The sequence below is a fragment of the Sipha flava genome, unplaced genomic scaffold, assembly GCF_003268045.1.
Source record: "Sipha flava isolate LNK unplaced genomic scaffold, YSA_version1 89_pilon_pilon, whole genome shotgun sequence".
Classification (NCBI taxonomy): Eukaryota; Metazoa; Arthropoda; class Insecta; order Hemiptera; family Aphididae; genus Sipha; species Sipha flava.
Genome location: NW_020273631.1, coordinates 787644 through 813899, shown reverse-complemented (window position 1 = coordinate 813899; position 26256 = coordinate 787644). Strand labels below are relative to the sequence as shown.

Below are 26256 nucleotides of genomic sequence, written 5' to 3'. Positions count from 1 at the left end.
CACACACACACACACACACACACACACACACACACACACACACACACGTATATATATATATATATATATATATATATATATATACTACTCCAAAACTAATTTCACGACATAATACTAGGTACAAAAGAAAATATATAAGAAATCCAAGGTCAACATCCAATTAATTCTCGGACAATGTAAATGCTTGCACCCAAATCGACTATTGTAAACTGAAAAATTCTATTGTGTTGTTACAGATACTAATTGAGAAACAAATATCTACAAACTTCGAAGCTCGAATCAAAAACGAAATATTATAAATATATAATATTTTAATATATATTTAGCTAAAAATATGTTACTTAAATACTTACGAGATCACGAACACATACGTTGGATAAATCATCCTCCTCGACAGTAATTTCGTCATATTGATCAAATTTTGAATCATTTGTCAAATGGCCATTTAAATTCTACAAAAGCCATACAAAATACGCAAATCGTAATGCTATTAAATATATTTACAAAATATGATATGAAATAAGCCCTGCAATACTATAAAGCATTTCCAGGAAAACATTTTCGAAATTTACTGAATTGACATCGAACTACAACTATTAAGAGATCCTTTAAACTCTAACATATATCATGAGTTCTACATTTATAATTAATGAACGGATTTAAATGATATAAAAACAAAAAAATGTCTTAACAAATACAATTTAATGCACAGATAACAGACATTTTTGAAAAATTGCATTTTAGTGCTCTAAAAATTATTTTTAACATTAAAAAAAGTTGTTTTGTTATTATAAATTCTTAATATTATTAACTATTCGTTTTCTTGTATCTCTTACTCAGAAAATTATTTCCAAAACATGAATATACAATTTAGACAGACACACTTGTGTTCATATGAATTAAATGTATGAATATAGGAATTTTAACTAAAATTTTTTTCAAATATTATCCATTCTTATATAAAAATAACTAACTAACATAAAAATGCAAAATAAGTTACTTTCTTAATTCCTTGGTGTATGAAATTAATTTTGTACCGGGAAAGCAGCGTTTTCTGACATTCAGAAAAAATGCAATTTGCATTCAAATCCGTTCCGAAATAAATAAATATTAATACTTATTCATAATTACATAAAAATAAAATAAATTGTATTTATCATTATTTAACACAAAAGCTTCAAATTATAACAAAAAATAAAACTAAAATGTGATCAACACATTGTTAATTAAATATTAAAACATTAATACTGAACACGTGTTATAAAAATGTACGTACCGATCGATTTGATGTAGAATAAGTAAGACATGTTTTTAATTTGCTTTTAATATACATAATATGCAGTAATAATTTCTTATTAAGGTATAATAATAAGCAATAAAAAGATACTATTAAACCTATTTTATTTAGATAGTTTTTAGGAGTAATTTTAAAATAAGAACTATAAACTTACTACAGAGATATTTTCTTTTTCATCTGATTTTTTTGATTTTTTGGTTTTTTTCGTCTTTACAACAGTAGTAGTTGATTCACCACTGACTGCCGATGACTTTTTTTTAATTGTTTTACGTTCTGACGTCGTCTCTGACACCACCTCTGTCTGCCAAAATACAATAAAACCTTAAATAACTATTACTTAATTTGCGCTTAAACATTTCTAAAAAAAAAGAGTAAAAAATGGATTGAAGATGTTCGTAAATATCATACCACAAGAAGGTACACCTATTTGATTTTTGTCAATTGTTGCCCTGAGTACAACGATATAATGGACAATAGGGGAAGAACACCGTGACGTTGACAGTAATACGAGTATGTAGACTTCAAATACACTATGTCTATCACTGATCAATCCCTACTTGATATTTACGAATGTACAAAATATACAATCGACAAGTAGTTTTAAACGCCTCTTAAATATTGTGTGTTTCGTAGTTACAAACATGCACCACAAAAATTTATCTCATAATAGATACTACTTAAGAAGCACAGAAAAAAATCATCTCTACTAATAACTAATATTTATCTATTATTGTCTGGACAAGCTAGTTGTTTTCTACGATTATAGAATATAGACAATGATTTTATACCTATAGGAACAATTTTTAAAACTAATTTATTACAAAAATTAACAAAAATCTAGAAAATAGAATAACACAAGCAATGTAAATAAAAGTTAATGCAACAAAAACTTAGAAAATGTCTAGATCTAAATAATTTTAATCATGTTATCCAATATTTAAATGCATTTCAATGCAACAACTTATTTTTTAACTTTTAACCATGTAATTAAAATATAATAAATTTAAACAGGATATATTATACTAATTTTATTTTAAAAAAATAATAAAGGTAAATTTATTGGAGAAAAATCAAAAAAATATAAAAAGAGTTTTGGTAAGTCCATATTTCTGATATTGTTGATAAATATTCACGGTTTTTGTTTCAGATAATAGCCAGCTTTAATTAATAACAAACAATAAATGCGTCACTCAAGTCACTAATACTGAGTAATGATAATCTATTCAAGTTACTTTATTAAATTGAGAAAAGATCTGAACACAATTTTCATTAATAAAATTAATGCCTACTTTTATTTTTGTTAATAAAGATTTAAATATCATCTAAGTCTATAAACATGTAAATCATCATGAAAGATAATATTAAATCAAACCATTAAAATAACCTGTTTTACAATAATAATATAAATAATATTATTGAAATATATTCATAGACACAAAAGGCTCAGATAATGAACTTTTTATGTTTAATAATACTTAACATACTATATTGTGTATGTACATTGTACAGTTTATTTCAATGGTAGGAATCGTGGTTGATTAAACGTCACACACTAATGAGTAATGAATTACGAATAGAATAAAATTGTTTTATTTTAAGGACTTATTTTAGTATAACATAAAAATACGTTATCAGCGTTTTAATAAAATCAACAAATCCAAAAATGTTATATATTTAAACTTAACTTACACTATATTAAGTACCTATTAGTTATTAATCAAACAAAAACTCACAACACTGTTAGTAATGACTGGTGTATTATTATCAAAACATTCTGTATTAAGGTTAGCGGTACTGATGTCCAAATCCGACTTTTCTTTATAACCGTTGGTTTCGAGTTTTTGTACTTCAGATCCCACAACCTCATCAAGTGTGGTCCAAGTATCAAATACTAATTCGGTTACTTTATCTGTTTCATCAACCGGTAGGGGTCTAGTAAAAATACGAGGTTCTTCGGATTCTGCATATGAAGGATCTTGATCCACAAGCTCTTTTGTAACACCATCTTCAAACCCACTACTCATATTATCAGAAAATGGACCATCATTATCAATATCTGATTTAAGCGCATCCAATTCTGAAATAATTTCAGATCCGAGACCTGTATCACTAGTTTCTTCTATATGCTGTTTTTCTGACAGTAATATAAGCTCGCTATTATCTTTTTGCAATTGATACTCATTTGATTGTAAAGACTTAAGGTCTGAGTATTCCATTTCATTGGATTGCTCAACACTGGCACTATGAATTGATTCCGCAGTCAACATTATATCTACACTGTATTTTACACGATTAACTGGAGTTGGACATTCGTTCAAACGTTTGGATAACTCATTATCGATGACGTTCTGCAACGAATCATCCTGGTCGTCTGAATCATCAGTCTTGTTAGCGTGCGTAAGTGTGTTATTGGAATTTTCTGATGCATTATCATATGTACTTACGTTGTTGACACCCGCCATATGCAAGAATGAAAGTTTTGACGTTTTTCTGAAAAAAAAAAAAAAAAAATGTAATCTTGTAATATAAATTGAAATCTTAATAATATTTAATTACAAGATATCGATTTCTAACAAATTGTTTTATTTTATTTTTTATTCAATTTCATAAGTACCTATTAAAATCTTAAATATCAAATTAATGAATAATGAATAAATAAATAGTACAATATATTTACAATATTAAAATATAATTTAAATGGTAGTATTACATAACTCCATATTATACCGTATACCTAACAGTAATGTAAATCTTATGTTATCTTTAATACAGAACCGTTGACATAAAAGTAACACATTTAAAATAGGAATAGCAAAATATTACTCTTAGAGGGTAACAGGAACCACAATATATAGAGGAAACGGGTTTTTGTCACCACCTGCACAATCATAAAAAACAATAATGCATTTAAGCCATTGCTTCAATTTTATATCGATAAGTTGAAAAACTGGCTAAACAACAAGCAAGATGAAGAAAGATTAATGTCTAATTTTTAAGAAAGTGTCAACCAGAATTATTAAACAAAATTACCGTCTTTTATAATACAAATACATGTTAAATAAAAATACCATTCTAAACTTGCCTTCAGACAATATACATTTAATATAAAGCATTATACTTAAATGAAAATTGAAAGATAAAAGTAGTATACTGAACAATAGAAAACATGAATTTGTCATTGATCTATAACATATAAATAAATACATTTTGTTAAGGAATTATTAAAAACTAATATAAGTACCATTGTGTAAGGACGTTAAAACAAAGTTTAAAGTTTTGTTATAAGATAATATTATAACCTAGTGCAGGGGAAGAAAGAAAAAAGTAAATAGAATGGGTATTAAATCGCAATGGTACCTAAGAACGAACTGAATATTTTAATTTTCGAGATTTTTTTCATTTATATCTGCTTAATTAATTTTAATCACAACTTAAACTGTTGAAGGGTTAAGGACTTTAATAGTTCAATGACCCCCCAACAGAATCCAAATGCATCACATGGTCCATTGCCAGTTTCTAGGCATGTAGAATATTTATTATTAAAATAACATGAGTGTAACAGATAATTATTAAAAGGAAATAAAGATAAATGGCCTAACAAGTAGCAATGGACAGGGTTAAACCATAAAAATTAATAATAAATATTTATTGTTAATTACCAAACTTATACGTACATCAGTACACACCATTGATAATATAATAAACATTATAATCAATTCTATAATCAATGGTATACATATAAAAATAAGCTATATTTAGTTAAATCAGTGTTAGTGAAGGGCAAGGGCTAATCAAATTTAATTTAAATTTTCAAAACTAATACATAAGTGCCAAAATATCGAACACTAAGGTAATTTAAAGTGTTAAATAAAATCACACTCAATAAATCTAACTTAAGTATCAAATTTTTGCCATTCAAACAAAACAAAAATGAATTGCAACAAAATTATAATTAATTTCCACTTACAATATTATACAAAAATCTAATCCTTTGTTGTACCATAGTTTATTTTTTATTTCCTAGTCTTAAATTTCAAACCTTGTTACGAACTTTAAAACTTTAAAGAATACCTATAATGTGACAATGACCTCAGTATAACAATACATAATAAAATACTGAAGTTCAGATCAATTAACTTTTTAGTTCAATTATCTATAGGCGTACCAAAAATAGGAGACCGATTTTCAATTTATAGTTTATTAACTGAATCAATGATAATACAACCTTTCGAATCACATTTATAAATTTACTGTTATTAACCATAATGTTAGGAATAATTGTAAGGAAATACATTTAAATAAAACTAATACAAAAAATAAGTCAATGAAAATCTAAATATTTCTACCATTTAATTGAAATGGGACGTTTAGGAAAACATTATAAAAATAATTATAAAATATTAAATAAATGTAATATATAATCGAACATAAATAATTCGTAAAGAATAATCTTAATACTAAGAAATTAATTTTATCAAGAGAAAATTGAATTTTTCCGTTTTATTAGCTATCATTAAACAATTAAAAAAAACTGTTGAAAATTAATTACTTCGTAAATTATTAACATTTGTAGGGAATTTAAAAAATATTTTCATGTTAAAATTTCAAGAAAAAAGTAAATAAAAAAAACAATAATAATAACAAAATAAACTAAAAAAATATATAATGAATATATAACTCAGGCATAAATGAACTAGTATTTTTAAAGTTAAAAGCTAAGATATACAAACATATATCAAATTGAAAACATTTTAAAATAAAGTTGGGTTACATTTTAAATACTATTAATATTTTTAATGAAAATATTTGGTATATTATAGAGAAAAGACTAAAAAAAGTCATAAAAACCAAAATTTCCAATTCTATTAAAAGCAATACTAGAACCATATAACAATTTGTAAGACACTCTAATTTTAATCTAAAAGTAAAAATGATTAATTAAAAATAGTCTAGTTTTAAATAACATTATTTACTAAACCTCAAAATTCCACAATTAATTACAAATATATTCCTATGATTTGTGAAAATAATAATTATCATGAAAATTAAAATTTTAAATGGTCGTAAAATATAAAATAACTGTTTCAAGCTTTAAAGTAATTATGACAAACTGTAAAACCAAATCATTCCAAATAAAAACATAAGGGTCAAAACAACAAGTGTCTGGTTATGTACTAAGTTCACTAACCTAAAAAACAATTTAGAATCGTGAGAAATCTTTCTACCACCGTTATCATCCACATCCATCTTTTTAACAATAGAAATAAAAATTAAATAAACTATAATTAAATAGATTCCTTTCTGCTTAAAAATTATCCATTTGATAATAATTTTAGTATTTTTCTTAAGCATTATACGCACAATAAAATATAAATTGAAGTAGATAAAATTAATAAAATTATAAGATATTTATTTTACATATTTTTCTGAGTTCGAAACTCAAGGGGCAATAAAATTGTTTTAGTCGTATTATGCATGGATACATACATAAACGGCTGAGTTCGAGATGCGGTGCATTTGTTTTATGTAATTCTCTACCGAAGATATTTTTGTTTTGGCACTGCCGACACATTCTTCTACTTTTGTGAGTACAAATGAACAACGAAAGAAGTTTTTAATACACATGAATGTGTACACGCATAAACTAGTAATACATTTTATACTCTCTGAATCGATTAATACCTATATACAAATTATTTTACTTCAAATTAAGTTATAAAAAATAATACCTTTTTAAGTTAAAAAACAACACTGCAGTAAAACCTAATAACGTATAAATAAACAAAAATTATAATAATTCCTAACCAACTCAAAGTATGAAACCTACATAATACACGCATTTAGGACAGGTCTTTATGGTAGGTATCGAATTTCCATGTAAAAAAACGTAATTTTTAGAATAAACAAGCTTTTATATGCGAGTCGTACATCTTGTTCATACTATATAAACTAGATTCTACACCCATAAACTATGAATTATACATTACACTGCATACAAAAGTGAATGTTAAAAATTAAAAAGAATTCACCTAAAAATAAAAATATTTTTGGTTTTTAGCATTTTTATTTTTTATAATGTAATATAAAAATTGTTTAAATATCAAATTAAATATAAAAAAAAAAAAATTAAAAATGTATAAAAGTAATGATTTTGTGGTTCGCCACACTCTATTATTTTCGTTTATACAATTACCAGTGCAGCAATACCAATGGAAGCATCTAAGGGAACCAATATGATTTCCCTAATTTATCCAGTTTTTAATTAAGTATACGTTGTGTATTTAAATGTAAAAAAAATTAATAGGTAATTATGAAAATTGTATTGAGATTAAAATTGTCTACGGATCTAGTCAATATAATTGTTAATTTTGTATACAAAAAATGTAATAGCGTAATATTTACTATTAACATAAATAAACATTTGTTTCTCAATTGCGAAAAAATGCTAAACATTTTTTAATTTTTTATTAAATCCAGAAACCATTAAATTGTTATGTTCATATTATGTTAAGATTGAGTTAATCATTGAAAAATATAGGCACCAAATTATATAACTGATAAGTAATAGATTCTGAAAGTTTAAGTTAAAATATTAAATCATAAATAAAAAAAAGTTAAAAAGAAAATATTATCATTAAAAAATAATGTAGAAAAAATGATTTATTATAGAATTGAGAGACATGTAATATAATCAAAATTAGGTAAGTAGTTATAATTATAAATAATATGTAATTAAATATTTGATAGAGAGAAATAAATAGTTAAATATGATTAAAGCATGTACAATAGTTATAATATTTAGTCATATTATTAAAAAGTATAAAACTCATAACTAAATTCAAAAAATTGATGATTTTTTTTATTTTTATTAATATTAATGAAATAAAAAAAACAAAATATATGAGAACTTTATTGAAAAGGTAATTTTCTTACAACCAAAATGTATTTTTTTTTAACAAAAACGTTAAGTTGGCACTCTTAATATGAGAGTTATTTTTATCTTTTTTAACAGTAGTAGCCAAATACTTATAAGGATCGAGCTAAGTACAATTTTAATTTTTATTTCGCATTTCTGTTAATATGTATGTTATCATTTCTAAAGTAGAAATATTGAGAATAATATGTGATTCATAGAATGGTCAAGAGTTAAATATGTAAGGTTACGTGGATTGATGCCAACACTGCCAACAAAGTTTTATGGTTCATTACACAAATATGTAATGTTTTATATTTTAGTTTTACTTATCAAATTCTATTAATGTGAACTACAAATATTATTTCAAGAAAAATTCAGATTATTTATTATATATGGTATTATTTATATTATTGAGTGAAAAAAATATAAACAGAACAGAAATATGATCAGAAATACGATATCCTTAAACACTTGTTTTTTAAATTTAGAGTATAAAAGTCGATGTATAAAAACAATAAACAATAAGAATAATTAAAAATTTAATTTAAGTAGGAAGAACTTGTGGAACAACTATACTAGAACATTATCTTGAAAAATGAATAAGTGATTTGAAAACTTTTTAATAATTTAATAGAATATCCTAGTTATCAATGTGCTATGGCTAAAAATGATTACTTAATTTTAATTAAATTAAATTTAAAGTTTAAACACTATCAATAATTAAAACTATAATATTAAACTCTGAAGAAGAGAGCTTTAAAGCTGTGACTTGAAGTCGGATCTTGACAATAACAAAATCGCGCTCGTGTTTCAGATGATTATCGGATTCGTTTGTAGTATAGCATAAACGGTACGGTAGAATGTAGTAGGGAAAGGAACTAGTTTTTAGATGATTACTGGAAGCCGAGCCATGACAAATACGTAATATTGGGTATTTTTGCAGCCAAAAGGCAGATTATTAATAAACATGCACACACAGTACACATACACAATAATTTCCAAATCTGCGAAGTAATAAATCATAGTACAGCGTAGATTCTACACTTTACTACGATTTATTACATCATTATTACACTTTAAAACCATTGATTTGATAAAAACATATTATAAAAATTAAAATTAATGATCAAAATGAAGATATAATATAATGCAAATATATTACAGATATGTCATATTTTTATTTTTGTGCTATCTCAACTAGCTGCAGTGGCGTACATACGGGGAGGGGGGCGGATTCAAACCCCCCCAGGACCAAAAAAAAAAAAAAAATTTGTTTTATTATTGATGACGTGTAATATATTCGTAGTTTCATTATTATGCTTTGAACTAAAACTATACAAATATTATGATAACTAAATAATTATATTGATAGGTGTTTGAAAAGTTTTGTTAACTATGCTGTTTTAATATTCCAATAGCTATTAATTTACTGTAATCTAAAAGTAAACTGCAAATTGGTAAAAAAGTTGTATAAAATAATATCTATTTATAGTAGTTATTTATCTTATTTATCTGTGCAACGAAAAAAAAAGATGACGATTATTTTTGTTAACCCCCCCCCCCCCCAGAACAAGATTGAATGTACGCCACTGACTAGCTGAATATTGTTTACCACTTACTTAATATAAAATACCACCACACAATATTGGTTGATTCTCTTCCACAATAATTAAATGTCTTACATAGTCTTTTTTTTAAATTGCATAATTGAAAAGTAATTCCGAACTCCATAATCGTAATTTTTTTTTTTTATTTTAAGTTTATTCATTTTATTTTAGAGCAATACCAAATCAAAATACTATAAACTATAATAGTATGCAATAATACACAAAGAATGATCTTCAAATCAGTTTATAATATATATTGGTCATAAGATATTAGTATTATACCCGTTTTCTACTCATCTTCACAAAAAAAAAAACAAAAAAAAAAAACAAATGTAAAAATAATCAATAAATAACAATAAGTAAATAAAATAAAACAAAAACGATTTACGTACAAAAAATTTACTCACACGGCAACGTGAACAGAGATTGAATTTAGAATTATTCCCAAGTTTATTCCTAGATTTTTCTTTTATTAAAATTATTAATAACAATTTCTTTCATAAACATTCCCGAGGCTGCATGTAAACTCCTAAACGAATGAACTTTTCACAAGAATTTAAGACATAGTATAAACTCCTACACAAACCTTTTTTAGATAGGTTAAAGCTACATGACATAAACGTCAAATATTATAGTGAATACTAAATAATTTCTATTTAAACAGTCAAATTTAAAATCGTGTTTAAAATCTATATTCTGCTCAAAATTAAATCAATACTGACGGCGACTAGTTTTCGTCCACGACGTTTTAATGATACACATAATATGACGCTCTGTCGTAATTGAGCTGGTGAATGTGTCAACAATTTTTCTTCCGAAATTATGGTCTACTAATGATATAACAAATGCTTGTAAATCTTTCTATTCTAAATTTAATAGCAATTTTTTTCATCACCATCCAAATCTACATTTATTTGTGAAAGTTTTGCTAGAAGTACAGGCCAAAACATACGTAAAAATTAGAAGTAGTGATACACCTCGGCTTCTACAGACAAAATAAAATTTAAAATATGAGTACAAACAGGAACAAAAAAAAAAAAAATACAATAAAGGAGAAATTTCACGTCGTGAATTTATTAAAAGGGTGTGCTTATAGAACTTTATAAAACAAACGTAAATAAATGTGTAAATAAAATTTTATTTCTATATTATAAACCATGTAATTTTTAACAGATATTTTTTCTTAAAAAGGTTAGTAATTTTTTAGTTAAATTTTATACTTATTAAAATATAAAAAAATGTATTATAACCAAATTGATTTATTCTTATTAGTAGTTCAGCTTTTTGTAACCTTAATATACGAGTAAATACTATATTTTCTAGGAGTTAACACATGTCCATATAGGTAATGTCATTGGTTATAAATACTACTAGTGGTATTTACCATTCCCCATTCCCGAATCTTATATATATATATATATATAGACAGTGATAAGAAATTATCAAAATAACTATCTTGATAACTGTTGGTGAAGTAAGCTACTATTGTCCACTATTTATTTATATAGGAATATAATAGCGCTATCCACCACACTGAACTGACTGCACCAGTGCATTTTTTTTATGTTCCATCGACAAGATTAATGTGCACCGAGTGTCCTTTTTTATGTCTAAGGAGTCAATTTTTTTTCCAAAAAACAATTTAAGTGAGCCTATCATCACATCTGAAAATCATAATAATAATAATAATAATACTACGCTAATAATACATTTTATTTATAGCTTATCCTTTCCACTTCTCCAGAAGTACTATTACGTCCAAAAAAATAGCGAATTTAATGATGTATAATCTACGTTTCTAACTTCACATCGGTAGGTATGAAACACATTTTAAATTATTATTGTTTACATGTGACTAAATTGACGCATTCGTATAATCACGTGAATATAATATTCGGTTATCAATATTTTACTTATATTCTTAATTGTACTGTATGACAATAACATTTAATTTTTTGAAATAATATATAAATTATGAAACATAAAAAATACTTTGTATTATTGTATTATAATAATATTATAGCTTGCCGGTAACCGTACAATTTTAGGAAACCCTGTCTCACAGAACTTTAAACTTAAATAAAATAATTTTGGTCTTAAACATTTTTTAATATTAGAGTTTTGTTATATTATTAAAACATAATCTATTATTATTAACAAATAAAAATTATTTTATTTTTTGTAGCACAGCAAGATTGCAGAACATAAATATTGTAGCAGTGAAAAGGTTATGTATATTTGTTATTTTCAAACCAATATTCCTAACCTAAAATTATCAAAAACTGTGATAAAACTGAAATGATAAAGAGAAATATGCTTCATCTCCTCTTGCACTGTGTTGCACTAGTATAGGGTGACCATATTTATGAATAAAAAAAACGGGAAAAATATATTCTCTAAAAAAAAGACCACATTTTTTTTAACTACTATATAATATGCAATAAAAGTAATTTATAATTAGTTTAGTATTTTAATAAAACATTGATTTGCATTCTTTTTTTTGCTGTGAGATTGAAAAAATTATTTAAAATATTCTTTATTTTTATGGAGCTGATGTCGATTGTTCATAATTTTCTTCATTACATCCTTTAACATTATATTTTTTTGATGAACTGATTGCATTTCATAGTTTTGGCTGTGTTAACAAAAAATCATAATAATCATTTCAGGAATATTTTTTAAAATTATTCTTAAGAATTATTATTGCTTTGACAGTTGGTACTATAAAACGATTTTTTTTCGTTCGTCCATAAAATATTTCTGATTGAAAATATTCTTTCTATCACTGCATTAGTTAATCTGGAAAGGTTAGTTACTAATGACACACAACAATTTAAATAAAAAGAACTGATACACATTGGCTATAACATTAATAACACAAGATCGTTACAATATACACACGTTACTGCACGATTATGTTCAATTTTTCGATTAATATACCTATAATATACCTATTATACCGAATACCGTTGATTATAAATCGTACTGTATATTGGTAAACTATTCGTATTTAATATTGATTTCGGTAGAAGTTTCACACATGAGTTCCAAGTACATATATATATACACACTATATGACATGTTTTTTTCTTTTACTCTCGGCTTACAATTTTTATGGAAGTAACGGGATTAAAACGGGACATAATGATATAAAAGGGACAATTCCGTTTCAATGCTGCAACTCGCTTGCGCACATTCAAAATTTTTTACCTGAAAATCGACGACTCGTTTGCGCACGACGAAATCGGTCGTTTACCCGAAAATAAATATCTCGTTTACACACAACGAAACATTCACACACATGACACGTAAAGTTTCAGTAGGTATGGACTAGAGATGGGACTTATCGTTCATTAAGGTGAACTAGTTCAGTCGTCCATCGTTCACTAAATTGAACTAGTTTATCGTTCATATATTTGACGATTCGTTCGTATGAATATGTACTCCGTATCAAAGAATTGTTCATGAACGTATAGTATAAAAAGTACAAAGTGAACGGTAAACGAGTCGTTCATCTAAAGTGAACTAGTACGAAACCGGTCACTAGAATGAATAGTTAAATTGAACTAGTTCGTTCATGAACGACACATCTCTAGTATGGACTATGGATATGGACGGTACAGTGGTGACTAGTGTGTTGACGACGTAAACTTTGATATGGCGTAGAAATTTCTAATATTTTTGTATCTAGGTGAGGAAAACAATGTTTTAATATTGATAGTTATAAATTTAGTAAATACCGTGTTTTAATGAATGGATGTTCAAATTTTAGATGCACAAAAAATGTCCTGCGAGTGTTTTTGATAAAAACTCACACAAAATAATAAAAGTAATCAACTCTCAAGATCACGAGGAATATAATAATCAACGGATAACAAGCAAATGAGTTCTGGCACTAGGGATTTTTGTCACAGGTAGCCAAAATATATGTGCGCAAACGAGTTGTAGCCCCGTTTTAAACAGGACATATAGTCACCCTACACTAATACGATTATCAGTTAACTATTCCAGTGCATGCTGGGTGCAAAAGTGTGAACTGGGGGAAAACGTTGAAAGTAATATATTTTACAATATTAGAAAACCTAAAAACATATATAAATATAATACTATATAATATCGTATAATCTTCAAAAATTTGCCACTAGTCAAAATTTGCCGCTGTAGTTATATGCCTGTAGTGCCTACATACGCCACTGCTAAAGAAGCTCCAGGGTGACATGCTGATTTTTTTTTTAATTAAACACAATATAATCATAATAAATACTATATATACAGTTATAACAATATACGTTTACCTGGTAAAAAATAATTAAAATAATTATCAACATTAAAAAAAAGTTAAAAATCAAAAGAGTAATAATTGCCAGTAGGACATATTTTAGAGTTACTAAAACGACAAATGAAATATGAATAATATATTTAAGATAACCAAGTCGAAAACTATAATATTATTTGTAGAGAGCAGTTAACGTATATTTAATAGTAGGTATATTAGAGCATAATTAAATAACACAAGAAAAATAGTAATAATAATACAACACTCTCTCACCAGTATCCTGCCACTCTCAAGACCACCTATTGCAAGAACATAAGAATTAATATTCAAATAAGAAAAACTAATACGCTGATAGCAAACGCGGCTTACAACATAACACTGCTACAATTAACTAGTATAATAACTGACGGCTAGGTGCCCGATAATAAAATAAAAATAATGATAATGATAATGACCTTCGGGACATCCCGCTACATATACAAGAATACAGAGAATAAGTTTATAAAATGATACAAAATATGTATAACCGTTAAAAAAAATATTCATGGCAAAATTTAAATACAAATTGTACCATTATAATATAATGCCATAATTATATAGTGTTTCAGAACCACTTAATAGAAATAACTTACAAACCAGAAATATATAAAAATATAATATACAGCCGTTATTTAAACAAAGATTTAGATAATTTCATAAAATCATTGACTATAGGTTGATATAGTTGACTATAGCATTGATAATCAATGATAATATGTAAAACAAATTATACTTATTTGGATACACGTTCAGAACTCATGAGGAATCTATAAAGGATGGATTTTTTTGGTTATTTCTATTTACTCTATTATTTTTATTACCTATTATATAATATTATAATATACCCACTTTTGTAAATTGTTCATGAAAAACTTAAAAAATGATAAATAGATGATACTTAAATAGATAACATGACAGCAGTTTAAGCGTATGGAGTATAAATAATTGATTATTTCATGATATGTATAAAGAAACAACTTATAAACCAAGAATACACGTTTTGTAATATTGTTATAATTTTATGACATTTTTAACATCCTTCGATAATGTATTGATTAGTAGTAATACCAACCAAATAACAAAAAATTACTCAAATTCTTTATTATTTTTATTAATACGATAAAATTAAGTACCGTGAACACAAATTTAATTTTAAATTAGGAAAACTATTATACCATCCTTAAAAAGCCAAAGATTATTTTTTAAATACAATAGTATTGAGATGACTAAAATATTTATTTAAATTACAATACGAAAAAATATGAATTATAATATGAATAATATTACAATATAAATTTTAAATAGTTAAGCTTAAGCACAAAACAATAACTCGATCATACAAATTTTAGATTTAATAATAAAAATAAATGTGTATGTAAACTATACAATTGATTTTAAAATATGTATATAATATATTTAACATATAAATAATTTTTTTTCAGCAATTTTTCTATACCTATGTATTGAAATGTTATATTAACTTATACTTAAAAATAAAGGTTAGTATTAATCACTATTCTTTCAGAAATTATAATTATAATTATATTATTATTTATAACTAGAAAGTATTTGTGAAAAAAACTGTGAATTTGCTTTAAAACATATTTACAATGATTAGCGTTGAACAAATTATACATACATACAAATAAATAATAAATTGCATATTCATTTCAATACGTATAAAATATGTCTAGTAATAGATATAATTTAAATATATTAATATTTTATAATTTATTTATAATTATGAATCAAAGGTTTTGTTTTAACATTTGTATTGTTAACTTAATACCAAGAATTTAATATTATATTTTCTATTTTTTCTAAAATTATATTATCAGAAGAATTAATATATGATCCGACATAGGTACATCTAGTATGATAGGCCTAGAGCCATTTTTAGGTTATGTGAGACCCTAGCGTCTAAAATATATCAAGACTTTTGAATACATAAATTATTTAATTTTTATAAATTTAAAATAACTTAATGCTTCAAAAACACATTTTGCTGTACGAACCTCAACCAAATTCAAAGAATGGAACAAAAACAGCAAATTCACACTTTTCTTTCGTCCTGGCTTGTAGGCCAGGTTTTTCTTTTAATTTATAAAAAGATAATTTTAATATTTTGCGTTTAATATTCATTATTTTTTAAAAAAAAGAGAAAAAAAAACTAAAACTATGATATTTTCTATATATAATATAATTTTTGTAAATTTTAAGCTATTTCGTAAGACGAAGCTGAATACAAGAGAAACATAAATAGTGCCCAAATGTTCCTAATAATCTCATTTATTTAGTGTTATATTTTAGATATAAAATCCAATCGTTAATGTTTATTTATTTTATTTCAACATAATTAACCCGATAATGAAATGGGACGAAATAATTTCTATCTAGTATTAAATAACGACGAAATATGCAGACATTATACTTACCAAGGTCAGTTAATTCGCTACCAACCTCATACATTTCATAATATGAAGACGTTTTTTATTTATGCATTTTTGGAAGTAGTCATTATAAATTGGTTTATAAATGCTCTTTCATACTTTTACCAATGCATCTAAAATGTAAAAGTTAGTTCACCAGTTTAATAATAGTCTTACCTAAAATATAAATAACATCTCGACCTCAATAAAATATAAATAAGATTTCAAATTATTTTCAAAAATGCGATCAAATGACGAACATAGTCTAAGAAAATTACAAAGAAAAATATTTCAATATATTTTAAGTGATCGAAACCAAAGTAATAAGCGTAAAATAACAGTAAAAAAATTTAAATTATACGAAAAAAAATGAAGAAAATATGTTTTATGTGCTATACTATTTTCAAGATTTTTTTTTTGCAATATTATGTTTTGATGGCTAGTACAGTTTAAAATTAATCGGGAAAATACAAAAAACCATAAGTTATGAATCGGGAAATCAGACCTTCAGCAGCACAAGCACTAACAATCAACGTCATCCAAGCAGTATTATGTTGGTCCTATCATCTTAGTGCAGTTGGAAGGTAAAAAACACGCGATCCAGTGTAAAACATGTAGTTTTTTTTTTTTTGTTCAAAAATAGTTACTAATTATACAAGATTTTATCTTCCAGTACGATTATATATCATTTAAATTGAAATTTTTTACATAAGCTACTAACAGCGTTTTCAATCTCTTTACACTGCTACATCAACGTTTTACTCAAACAGTTCACTGATACACATACTGGTGCAAGTGAAGATAAAACAAACATCCCGTTAAAGTTTCATCGTATCACAAAACACAAGGTTTAATTTAGAAAAAACCCGCGATAAACACATAATTATATTATTTTAATATTATTTATTTTGTCATGTACTCATGTGAAACATAATCATCATATTTGTTGTAAAATATACCACTAGTAATACAATTTTTTTAATACAATTACAAAAATTTCCTATTTTTTTGTAATTAACTTTACCATGTTGTAAATATTATAAGCAATACCAGAACATTTATAATATAGAATATACATTTTAAAAATAGGGTTCTTCTACCCGTTATAATAATAAATAAAATAAAATAATTTTATTAATATGTATTTACCATAAAATAAAAGTATGTAATTTTTTGATGTGACGGAGGGTTCATTCAAATTTATTTTAGTGAAAAAAAATTGACTTTTCAAACTTTATAATATTAAACGCAGCACATCTATCTATCCTAAAACTAATTTTCAACTAAAAAAATTACCTTTATAAATTATACTTGTATACAGTGATGTAACTAGGGATGAGGTTTGGGGGTTGTGACCCCTCTCCCGAATTTTTTCTGAGGTTTTTACAAATTCTATGTAGGAAAAAAATGGTTTATCTTGAAGACACAAAATGGCTGATTTATATGAAATATGAATATTACTCATATTATAATTAATAACAAAAATAACATGACAATATGGAACATTTCGTAACGTTCCGTTCAACTTTAAAAACTTTAAAATCATCAATAACCTTGCTGCTACGATTTCTCGATAGTCGATTGTATAATACTTTTTTTTTGTGGTATCACAATATGAAATAGAAGTTAAACAGTTTAATTTGTAATTTAAATATTTTACTCATAAACCAAACTTAATCGTACTTCCTTATCCCTACCAAATACACGCAGACAATGCTTATTTTTTCCAAATTCATAATAATTGTGAACACTACTTATATCGTCTTTGGTAATTCTAACTTAGCTCTCTCTCTCTCTCGCACATATCTTTGATTCACGATCACTCTTTAAGCGCGGTCCATTCTTTTATATGTTTATGATTGGAGCTCGTGCAACTATCACTGCACTCAGTGCAAAAATATAGCATAGAGCAGTCACGTGGAACACGAAAAGTAGAATATAGTGCACATTACAAATGATGGTAAAACATAAAAATATGCACCAATGTAGCTAGTACGAAATGGTGGAAAACGCTAGTAATCAAGTGTTATCTACTTAGTTTCAAAATATTCTACTATCTTAAATTTCGAATATTTGTAGCAAAAAATAAAAAATATCATTCATGAAAGTAGTCAATTATTATGGAAGAAAAAAAATCAATGTAATAAGTAAGAATGGTCGCTTTTTGGGAAGAGACATAGGATCATACCCCATAGGATATTTTAGAAACTATGTTAACCATAATTTATGCATAACGAACAAAGGGCATGCATATTCAGGATTTTTAATGGGAAGGGATATAAAAATATTTTATAAGTGAGTCGTGTAAGCTAATTCCCTACACATTCTCTTTTTTATACAAAAACAACATATTATATTTTTAATTATAATGTTACATTTACAAAATTATATACATTTTCTGACTCAATTTTTTGATTGAAAACAACAAAAAACTGGAATATATACTTATATATATATATATATATATAATCACTTGAATCATTGTTCGGTGCGTAATATTATTATTTATATCAATATATGAACTTAACTGGTTATAAAACAAGAACTGAGAAAAAAATATTTATCTGTAATCGTAGTCCGTAATTTGTACCAATAGCAAACAAAATGATAACGAATTAAAAAAATATTGATTATATTTATTTTTGATTATCACTAGATATAAAATTAATATGAAAATAATATATATATATATATATCACAAAAGGCCATGGAGAAAGAATCAATCCATACCTCTACATAAGAACACCCACGAAAGCGAATAACATAAATTTATTATTTATAAAGTAAGTAAATTATTAAGACTAATGACCATCTTAACAATTATTAAAAATTAGAGTCAAAAATATATCAAGGAAAACATTAAGAATAATTTATATTTAAATATTATAAGAAACGTTTTTAAATCTGAATAACTATGTAATAATTAATTAATAAATTACATAATTTGTAATAATTTTTAATATAAATAAATAATAATAATAAAATATTTCTAATATTGAAGTCTTAAAATAAGATGACTTTTAAGAGACAAATTTTAAGAAAAAAATAATTTCTATTGAATGAAGGGCCAAGTATTTAACTCATGTTAAAGTTAGGTAACCTACAATAATAAAATATATTACAATAATGTCATATGTTTATCGAAATATTATATAGTACATAATATGATTGCAAATTAAAAATTAAACAATTTTAATTTAAATAAAACTATTTAAAAAATAGATACGTGGTTATATTTAAAAAAATAGTTATTTAATAATTTAAGCTACACGATTTAAATTAATTATAATTTTATTAAAATTATAATGAAGTAGAAGTACAAAAACTATAAGATTTTAGTTTTTTAAAAATATAAAATATATAATACACTATAGACTATAGAGCATGAAATTATACCGAATGTAAAATATCATTTAAAAATAATAAGTATAAACGCTAAACATTTAAAATTGATTGCAAGAGATCAAATTTGAAATATTTTAAAGATTTCCCAAACAAATGATTAACAAAGTCAGATACAACATTTTTGTAGAGTGAAGGACAATTATATTATAATCATTCAATTTCAATGAATAATAAAAAAAACATTTTTAACATTTTTAGGTATTGTTTTAAGTTTTAATTTTAATATATTTTTTTACGACAGACTAATATTTTAAAAATAAAAATGGAACTTCATTTACAGCTTTACGTTTTACTCTTTTAACTTAATATACTATGTACTATGACACGTTAACATTTTCAACCAGAAACTCACAAGTCACAATACTTCATAGGCAGAACCTGCATTACGAACCGGTTTTTCTTTAATCTTTACTCGGGGTCAATGTTAGCTCGAAGAACATGAAGAGTAATTTTTTCACAAATGGACAATAGCAAAACTTATTTGCACGATAAATATTTGTAAGATTGCATTTTTTTAATATACATGCAATATTTTATAAATACTTAGGATGATTTTAAAGTTAAAAATTGTTTATAAATAAAAAATTTAAACAACGTAATTCACACTCTAATATAATATATAATATAAACTATATATTATTATATTATTATACTTTATATAATATATTAATAAATAACTGAAAATAAGTTCTTTAAAACCATTATAGATTAGTAAGAACATCTACAATGAATAAATTATAAAAAATAAAATTCACACACATATTTTTAAAAAATAGATAGTGAAAATTAATTATTACAAAAAATAATTGTTATTAAAATAAAATTGCAAGTAGATTTTTTTTTACAACACGTTTAATTTGACAAAAATCTCATTAATGACTTCTTTAAACTCTTAAAGAATAAACTAGGTACCGACCTACCAAATAAATAGTATAAAATAAACAATTAATATATATTGATGTTAAATATTTAAGAGCTCGGAATCTAAATTCTTAAATAAACACAACACACACTACGTACATATTTTAAGTCAAAGTCAAATAATACATATTGATAAAGAATTTTTTTAAAATAACTGTTATTAAATGTTATTCCACTTACTTTATTCAAAATATATATTCATTTTATAAATTGTAATAATAATTAAGTTTTTTATTTATCTATTAATTGGTTCTTTACCACATATAAGTAAACAAAATAATTTAAGTATAAATATAAGTACAACATGGGTTATTAACACAATAGATCCTATTGTCAAGTGAACTATTATAATAATTCAAATGAAAGTAATGGACAGTAAATAATATTAGTTAACATATGTGAAAGGACTAACCTATTGTCTTTAATAACTATGAAGCTTTCTTTTAATATATAAATTGGATTTTTACAACTAGTTAAATTAAAACATGATAAATTCAAATTGATACTATTTAAATGTTTATTATTTATATTTGAATATATTGAATTTTTTATTTACTCGAATTTAAGATTTATGAGAATTGTATTCTATGATTTAAATATTTTTAATTAGTAAAATTAAAATGGATATTAAATTTATTTGGTTCATTTTTAGAATTTTTAGTAATGCTATGCGTATTTATTATATACGAGAAAAATAGATCGTAGAAAAATAATACGAGTAGTATATAAATGTAGTTAATAAGATTAATTTTTAATAGAACATTTCATTAAATGATAACTAAATTTGAAAATAAATATTAAATAACCAACACGAAGAATATAAGTTATAAATAATAACTCATAATATTTTACCCAACATTCTATTATTATCATTAATTAGAGAATTAAAACACATATTTATTGATTCGAGTGAAAGATCTCTAATTATAGATTCATAACATAAAATAACAATAATAACAAATAACCGTAGTAATAACATTATTATTAGCTACTTCTATAAGTTACGTTGTGATATTTGTATTTTTATGTACTTTCTATGCTAGGTTGAGTGTATTTTTAAGATCGGAAATTTCTAGATATTCTTTCCAGCATTAAATACGTCAAAATTAGCCAAACAAAATTTGTTAAATATAGTTTCGTTTACACAAATAATTAACAAATAATAATATGCTAAATAATAATTATAGTATTAAGTATTATTTGTACAACCTTCACGCTTTTTCACATATTTTACACAAATACATAAATTAGTTAATATACAATTGGTAGAAATAACATTACAAATTATACATTATGTTTATTTTAGAACTAGGTACTCAAGGGGTTAATTCTACTTTAATGCTTTGTCTCAATGATTTTAAGAATATCTTTGATAGAAGTTAATTTAAACAAAAAAGATATACTACCAATAGTAGGAAAAAACTTATTTCGACTAAAATATTGTCTATAGTTTAATGATTATTATACTTATGAATTATGATTTTGGGATGAGTTCAGGATAAAAATAAAAAATAGTCAAAATCAAAGAGAATAAGGATTGCTTATTTGCCTAAAGTACAGTATTAGGTATTTACAGATAATATGTGTTCAGTAAATGTGGGACAGAACTAGGTAAAGTAACAACATTATTTTATAATAGGTTAAATAAATACTATGATAAATATATACTTTTATTTCAAGAGACTTCATGATCATGATCCATACAAATCAATAATATAACAATTATTTACTTGATTAATTGAAGCCCTACATTGATAAAATCAAAAAGAGCTACAGTAAAAGAATGCACAGTAAAAATAAATTATAATGGTTAAATAATATATGAGTATTAAAATATAGGTAAATACATTTTAAAATTAATTAAAAATAGATATAGACATAACAATGTTAAATTAAATAAATCATTATAAAGTCGTTTTAAGAATAAGAAAAATTATTAGATAAGATGGGATCATCATTAGCAGTATTTATAACCATCTTATTAGCTACTTTTTTATGTAATAACTTTTAAATTGGGGTATATGCAATGACATAGGTGTATGGGTAAAATATTATAGAACTTTATAAAAGATAAAAGACCAAGAAAATCTATATCATTAAATAACAGACCACTTATAAAAATCTTATCTAAGATACACCTACAGTCAGCTTAAGATTCCAATACAACAATCTTTATGACTGGAGTGTAATCATGAAGTAAGCAGACAATGAATGGCTAAAATAAAATTTGCATTCCTCAAGAATTATCATTCTTTTAATAACTCTATTAAACAGAAGTATTGGTAGTATGTAGGTCCCAAATTAATGAGCCATACTCTAAAATTTGTCTTATTAGAGCAGAGTTCTTTACCATATTAGCCATGTTACTTAGGAAAAATTCTTTAATCCATCTTATGACAAACATAAGAATTTTCAACGCCTAACACATAAATGAAAGTTGAATTGATCAAATTGCTGAATTTAAAATCAAGTTCAGCAATATAACTATCCGTTCAAAGATATTTTGATAGTATTTATTTATACATAGTAATATTACATATACAGTTTAATCAAATTTTGAAAGCTTAATTTATCAGAAAAAAAAAACATCCAAAATTCAGAAGAAATTAAACCTAGATTTTATATAATGTTTAATATAAATGAAGATTTAGCAATTTAATGCACTTGACAAAAGAAATATTTTCAGATTGAAATATATCATCAAACTTTTCAATAAATGTAATTCATAGGAACATAGGAACTCCAATTATAAAAATCAACATGACACTATTAAGCGTAATACAAATTTATTGATATATGATGTCAATAAAAAAAAAAAAAATTATGAGAAAATCAAACTCTGCATTTTTTATTTGTATTATACTATATAAATATTAAATTTTAACATTTTAAGCGATTAAATACAACCAGCAGCAATTTATATTAACTGTTATTAATCTTGGGAATGTAATATAATGTGTAACCTTTTATAATCTGTTAATTTCAAATTTAATTACACTAAATTCCGAACCAAATTACTTTAATGTATATCAGAATCTATTAGAATAAATAATATTTTATCCTTATGAAAATATAGTTAAAATCCAGTAGTTAAATTTAAAAAACTACTAATTTATTTAGAAATACTTTATACTCAATGAATGAACGAATTATGTTATTAACATAATATTTATATATATATATAATTATTATACTTAATATCTTTATCTTCAAAAATTTATATGGAAACATAAGATTCAAACGATAATCTATTTGCTTTTAAACGACAACTAATGAGGAGTTTTAACAATGGGTATCACATAACACTACGGAATACGCAGTTTACAAAAGTGTTAGTATTAGAAATATACATATAAATATACACATAAATATACGACTCTTAATGAAATGTATTCAAACCATATACCGTATGAATTATTAACGCAAATAAATTAGTAGATATATGTAGCAATACTTTCACAGAAGAATCTACGCGAAACAGAAGCCTAACCTGCGGTGTTTGAAGGGACACTGGCCTAGGTATGTACACGTTGAAATATGAAACCAATTTATTTTTAAAACTTGATAAATTTATAGTGCGTTACGTCATTTGTTAAAATTAACCAAACGGTTAGCGAACTTTTGACGATAACCAAACCAAAACAAGTTTATTGTTGTTATTGTTATTTTTATTTTTACCACTCCCCGTGACGACCGTTACGCACCAGAAAACGAATTGAAGCGGCGAGAGCCTTGCGTAATCGGAAAAGGATGTTTTTGTTCCTTCGTTCACTTACCTTTTAAAGTAGGTATCAATTACAGAGCTTCGGAAGTCGTGACTTCCAAACGAAACCGACACGCACCCGCTGCACCGGAAAACACGGATCGTCGATTTATATTCTACCGTATAGCTGTTAGGTTGACGTCTACCGATTGGCGGACATTTACTGCGCCCGAAACCGTAAGTCGACGACGCGAAAATATACTAAATGTAAGTACCGCAACAACGGCAGTGAACGCGCGAATAATGTTCACCGGACTGTTACGGGAGCAGCAATAAGACGACGTGCGAACACGTCGGGAGCAATGGAACCACTACTAACACTGCAGACTCGAAAAGTCGGAACCGGCCCCGCGCGGAGTGGAAATTACAGTGCAACAGAGGGGCAATAAATAAACGCGTGATAGCAACACGAAATTCCCTGGCGGTCGCGCAGTGTGACCACCACCAGACGGACACGGCGAACGATATATATATATATATATATATATATATATATACCATATATTATGTAACATACCAATGATAAAGTAAATTTATTTTTCTAATTATTTTTAATTTACTTTATCATGGTATGACCGACGGGTTGGCAGCGGCGTCCGTTGCGAACGGTATTCGGGTTGCTTAGTGTAATGGAGGAGGAGAGGAAGGGGAGCGGTAGCGATGGTCACACGATCGAGCGAGTGGTGGTGGTGGTGTCTACGATACTGCGGCGATCGAGGTACGGTTCCGTTGTGTATGCAACGGTCTACGGATGGATGACCGTTGCCGTCGCGAACTCTTCATTCGTTTCGCGGTGGGCGGAGAGAATTCTTATTATTATTATTGTTATTATTGCTATTATTATTGTTGTTATTACCGTGATCATCATCGTTACTGTCGTGGTATCTTGTAAAGTTGTACACCCACCGCAGGAGGTGCGCGTAGATATTGTAATAGTATCTTTCTCGGTAGAAACACAGCTACTCTCGTTCGGGTTACGGATAGTGTATCATTGTTATTCTCTTTTTGTTTTTTTTTTTTTTTTACTACGGCAGGTAGAACGGGTGTACGCGTGGCGAGTTACACGGGTGTATCATTATCGTTGTTTCGCATACACACACTACGTGCAATTAACGAGAAACGAAAATGTTTAAATAAGAATGCAATTATAAACAGATCCCCGGCGTATTATTATTATTAAATGTATTTTAATATGGTTCTCACAGTGATTGTTAATACGTATAGGTTTGATGTGAACTGTTTATACACCTGCCGTACTCGTATGTACATTGTAGTAAAACAAATACATTTTTACTCCATAGCATCGGGCAACGGTTTTTACCCCGCGCGAACGTCACTACTGTTTAAGTTTAGGTATTGAAAACTTTAAAGCTAAAATCCTGTAGGATCCGATAAGTTATCGGATCCTGCAGGATTTTAGCGTAGTTCGTTCCGCCTAAATGATTATATAATGGCTATGCGCATTGTAGACAGACAGGTTGGTCACATTAAAAAGTATTATGTTAAAAAGAAAATAATGTGGATAAAATTTTCATATTACCTAGCTTGAATATTACCGAATAATTTAGTCTAGATAATATAACTAATGAATTCTAATAACAAT

General features: G+C 25.6%; 1 protein-coding gene across 9 annotated transcripts in view; it reads right to left on the bottom strand.

The window, feature by feature from the left end:
- LOC112693609 (LIM domain and actin-binding protein 1) overlaps nt 1–25007 on the bottom strand; it is a 39892-nt gene extending 14885 nt beyond the window's left edge. For 4 of the 9 annotated variants that reach the window (XR_003149502.1, XM_025568749.1, XM_025568754.1 and 1 more), the window contains exons 1-4: nt 24667–25007; nt 3031–3787; nt 1452–1598; nt 354–452 (exon numbers count right to left, since the gene is read on the bottom strand). Coding sequence is in view for 8 of the 9 variants with exons in the window: in XM_025568749.1 (XP_025424534.1) it covers nt 354–452; nt 1452–1598; nt 3031–3759 (975 nt within the window). In the remaining variant the exon portion in view is untranslated. The remainder of the gene's footprint in view (nt 1–353; nt 453–1451; nt 1599–3030; nt 3788–24666) is intronic. The other 5 variants (XM_025568750.1, XM_025568752.1, XM_025568756.1 and 2 more) reach the window with 3 other exon arrangements.
- Nucleotides 25008–26256: the final 1249 nt, after the last annotated feature.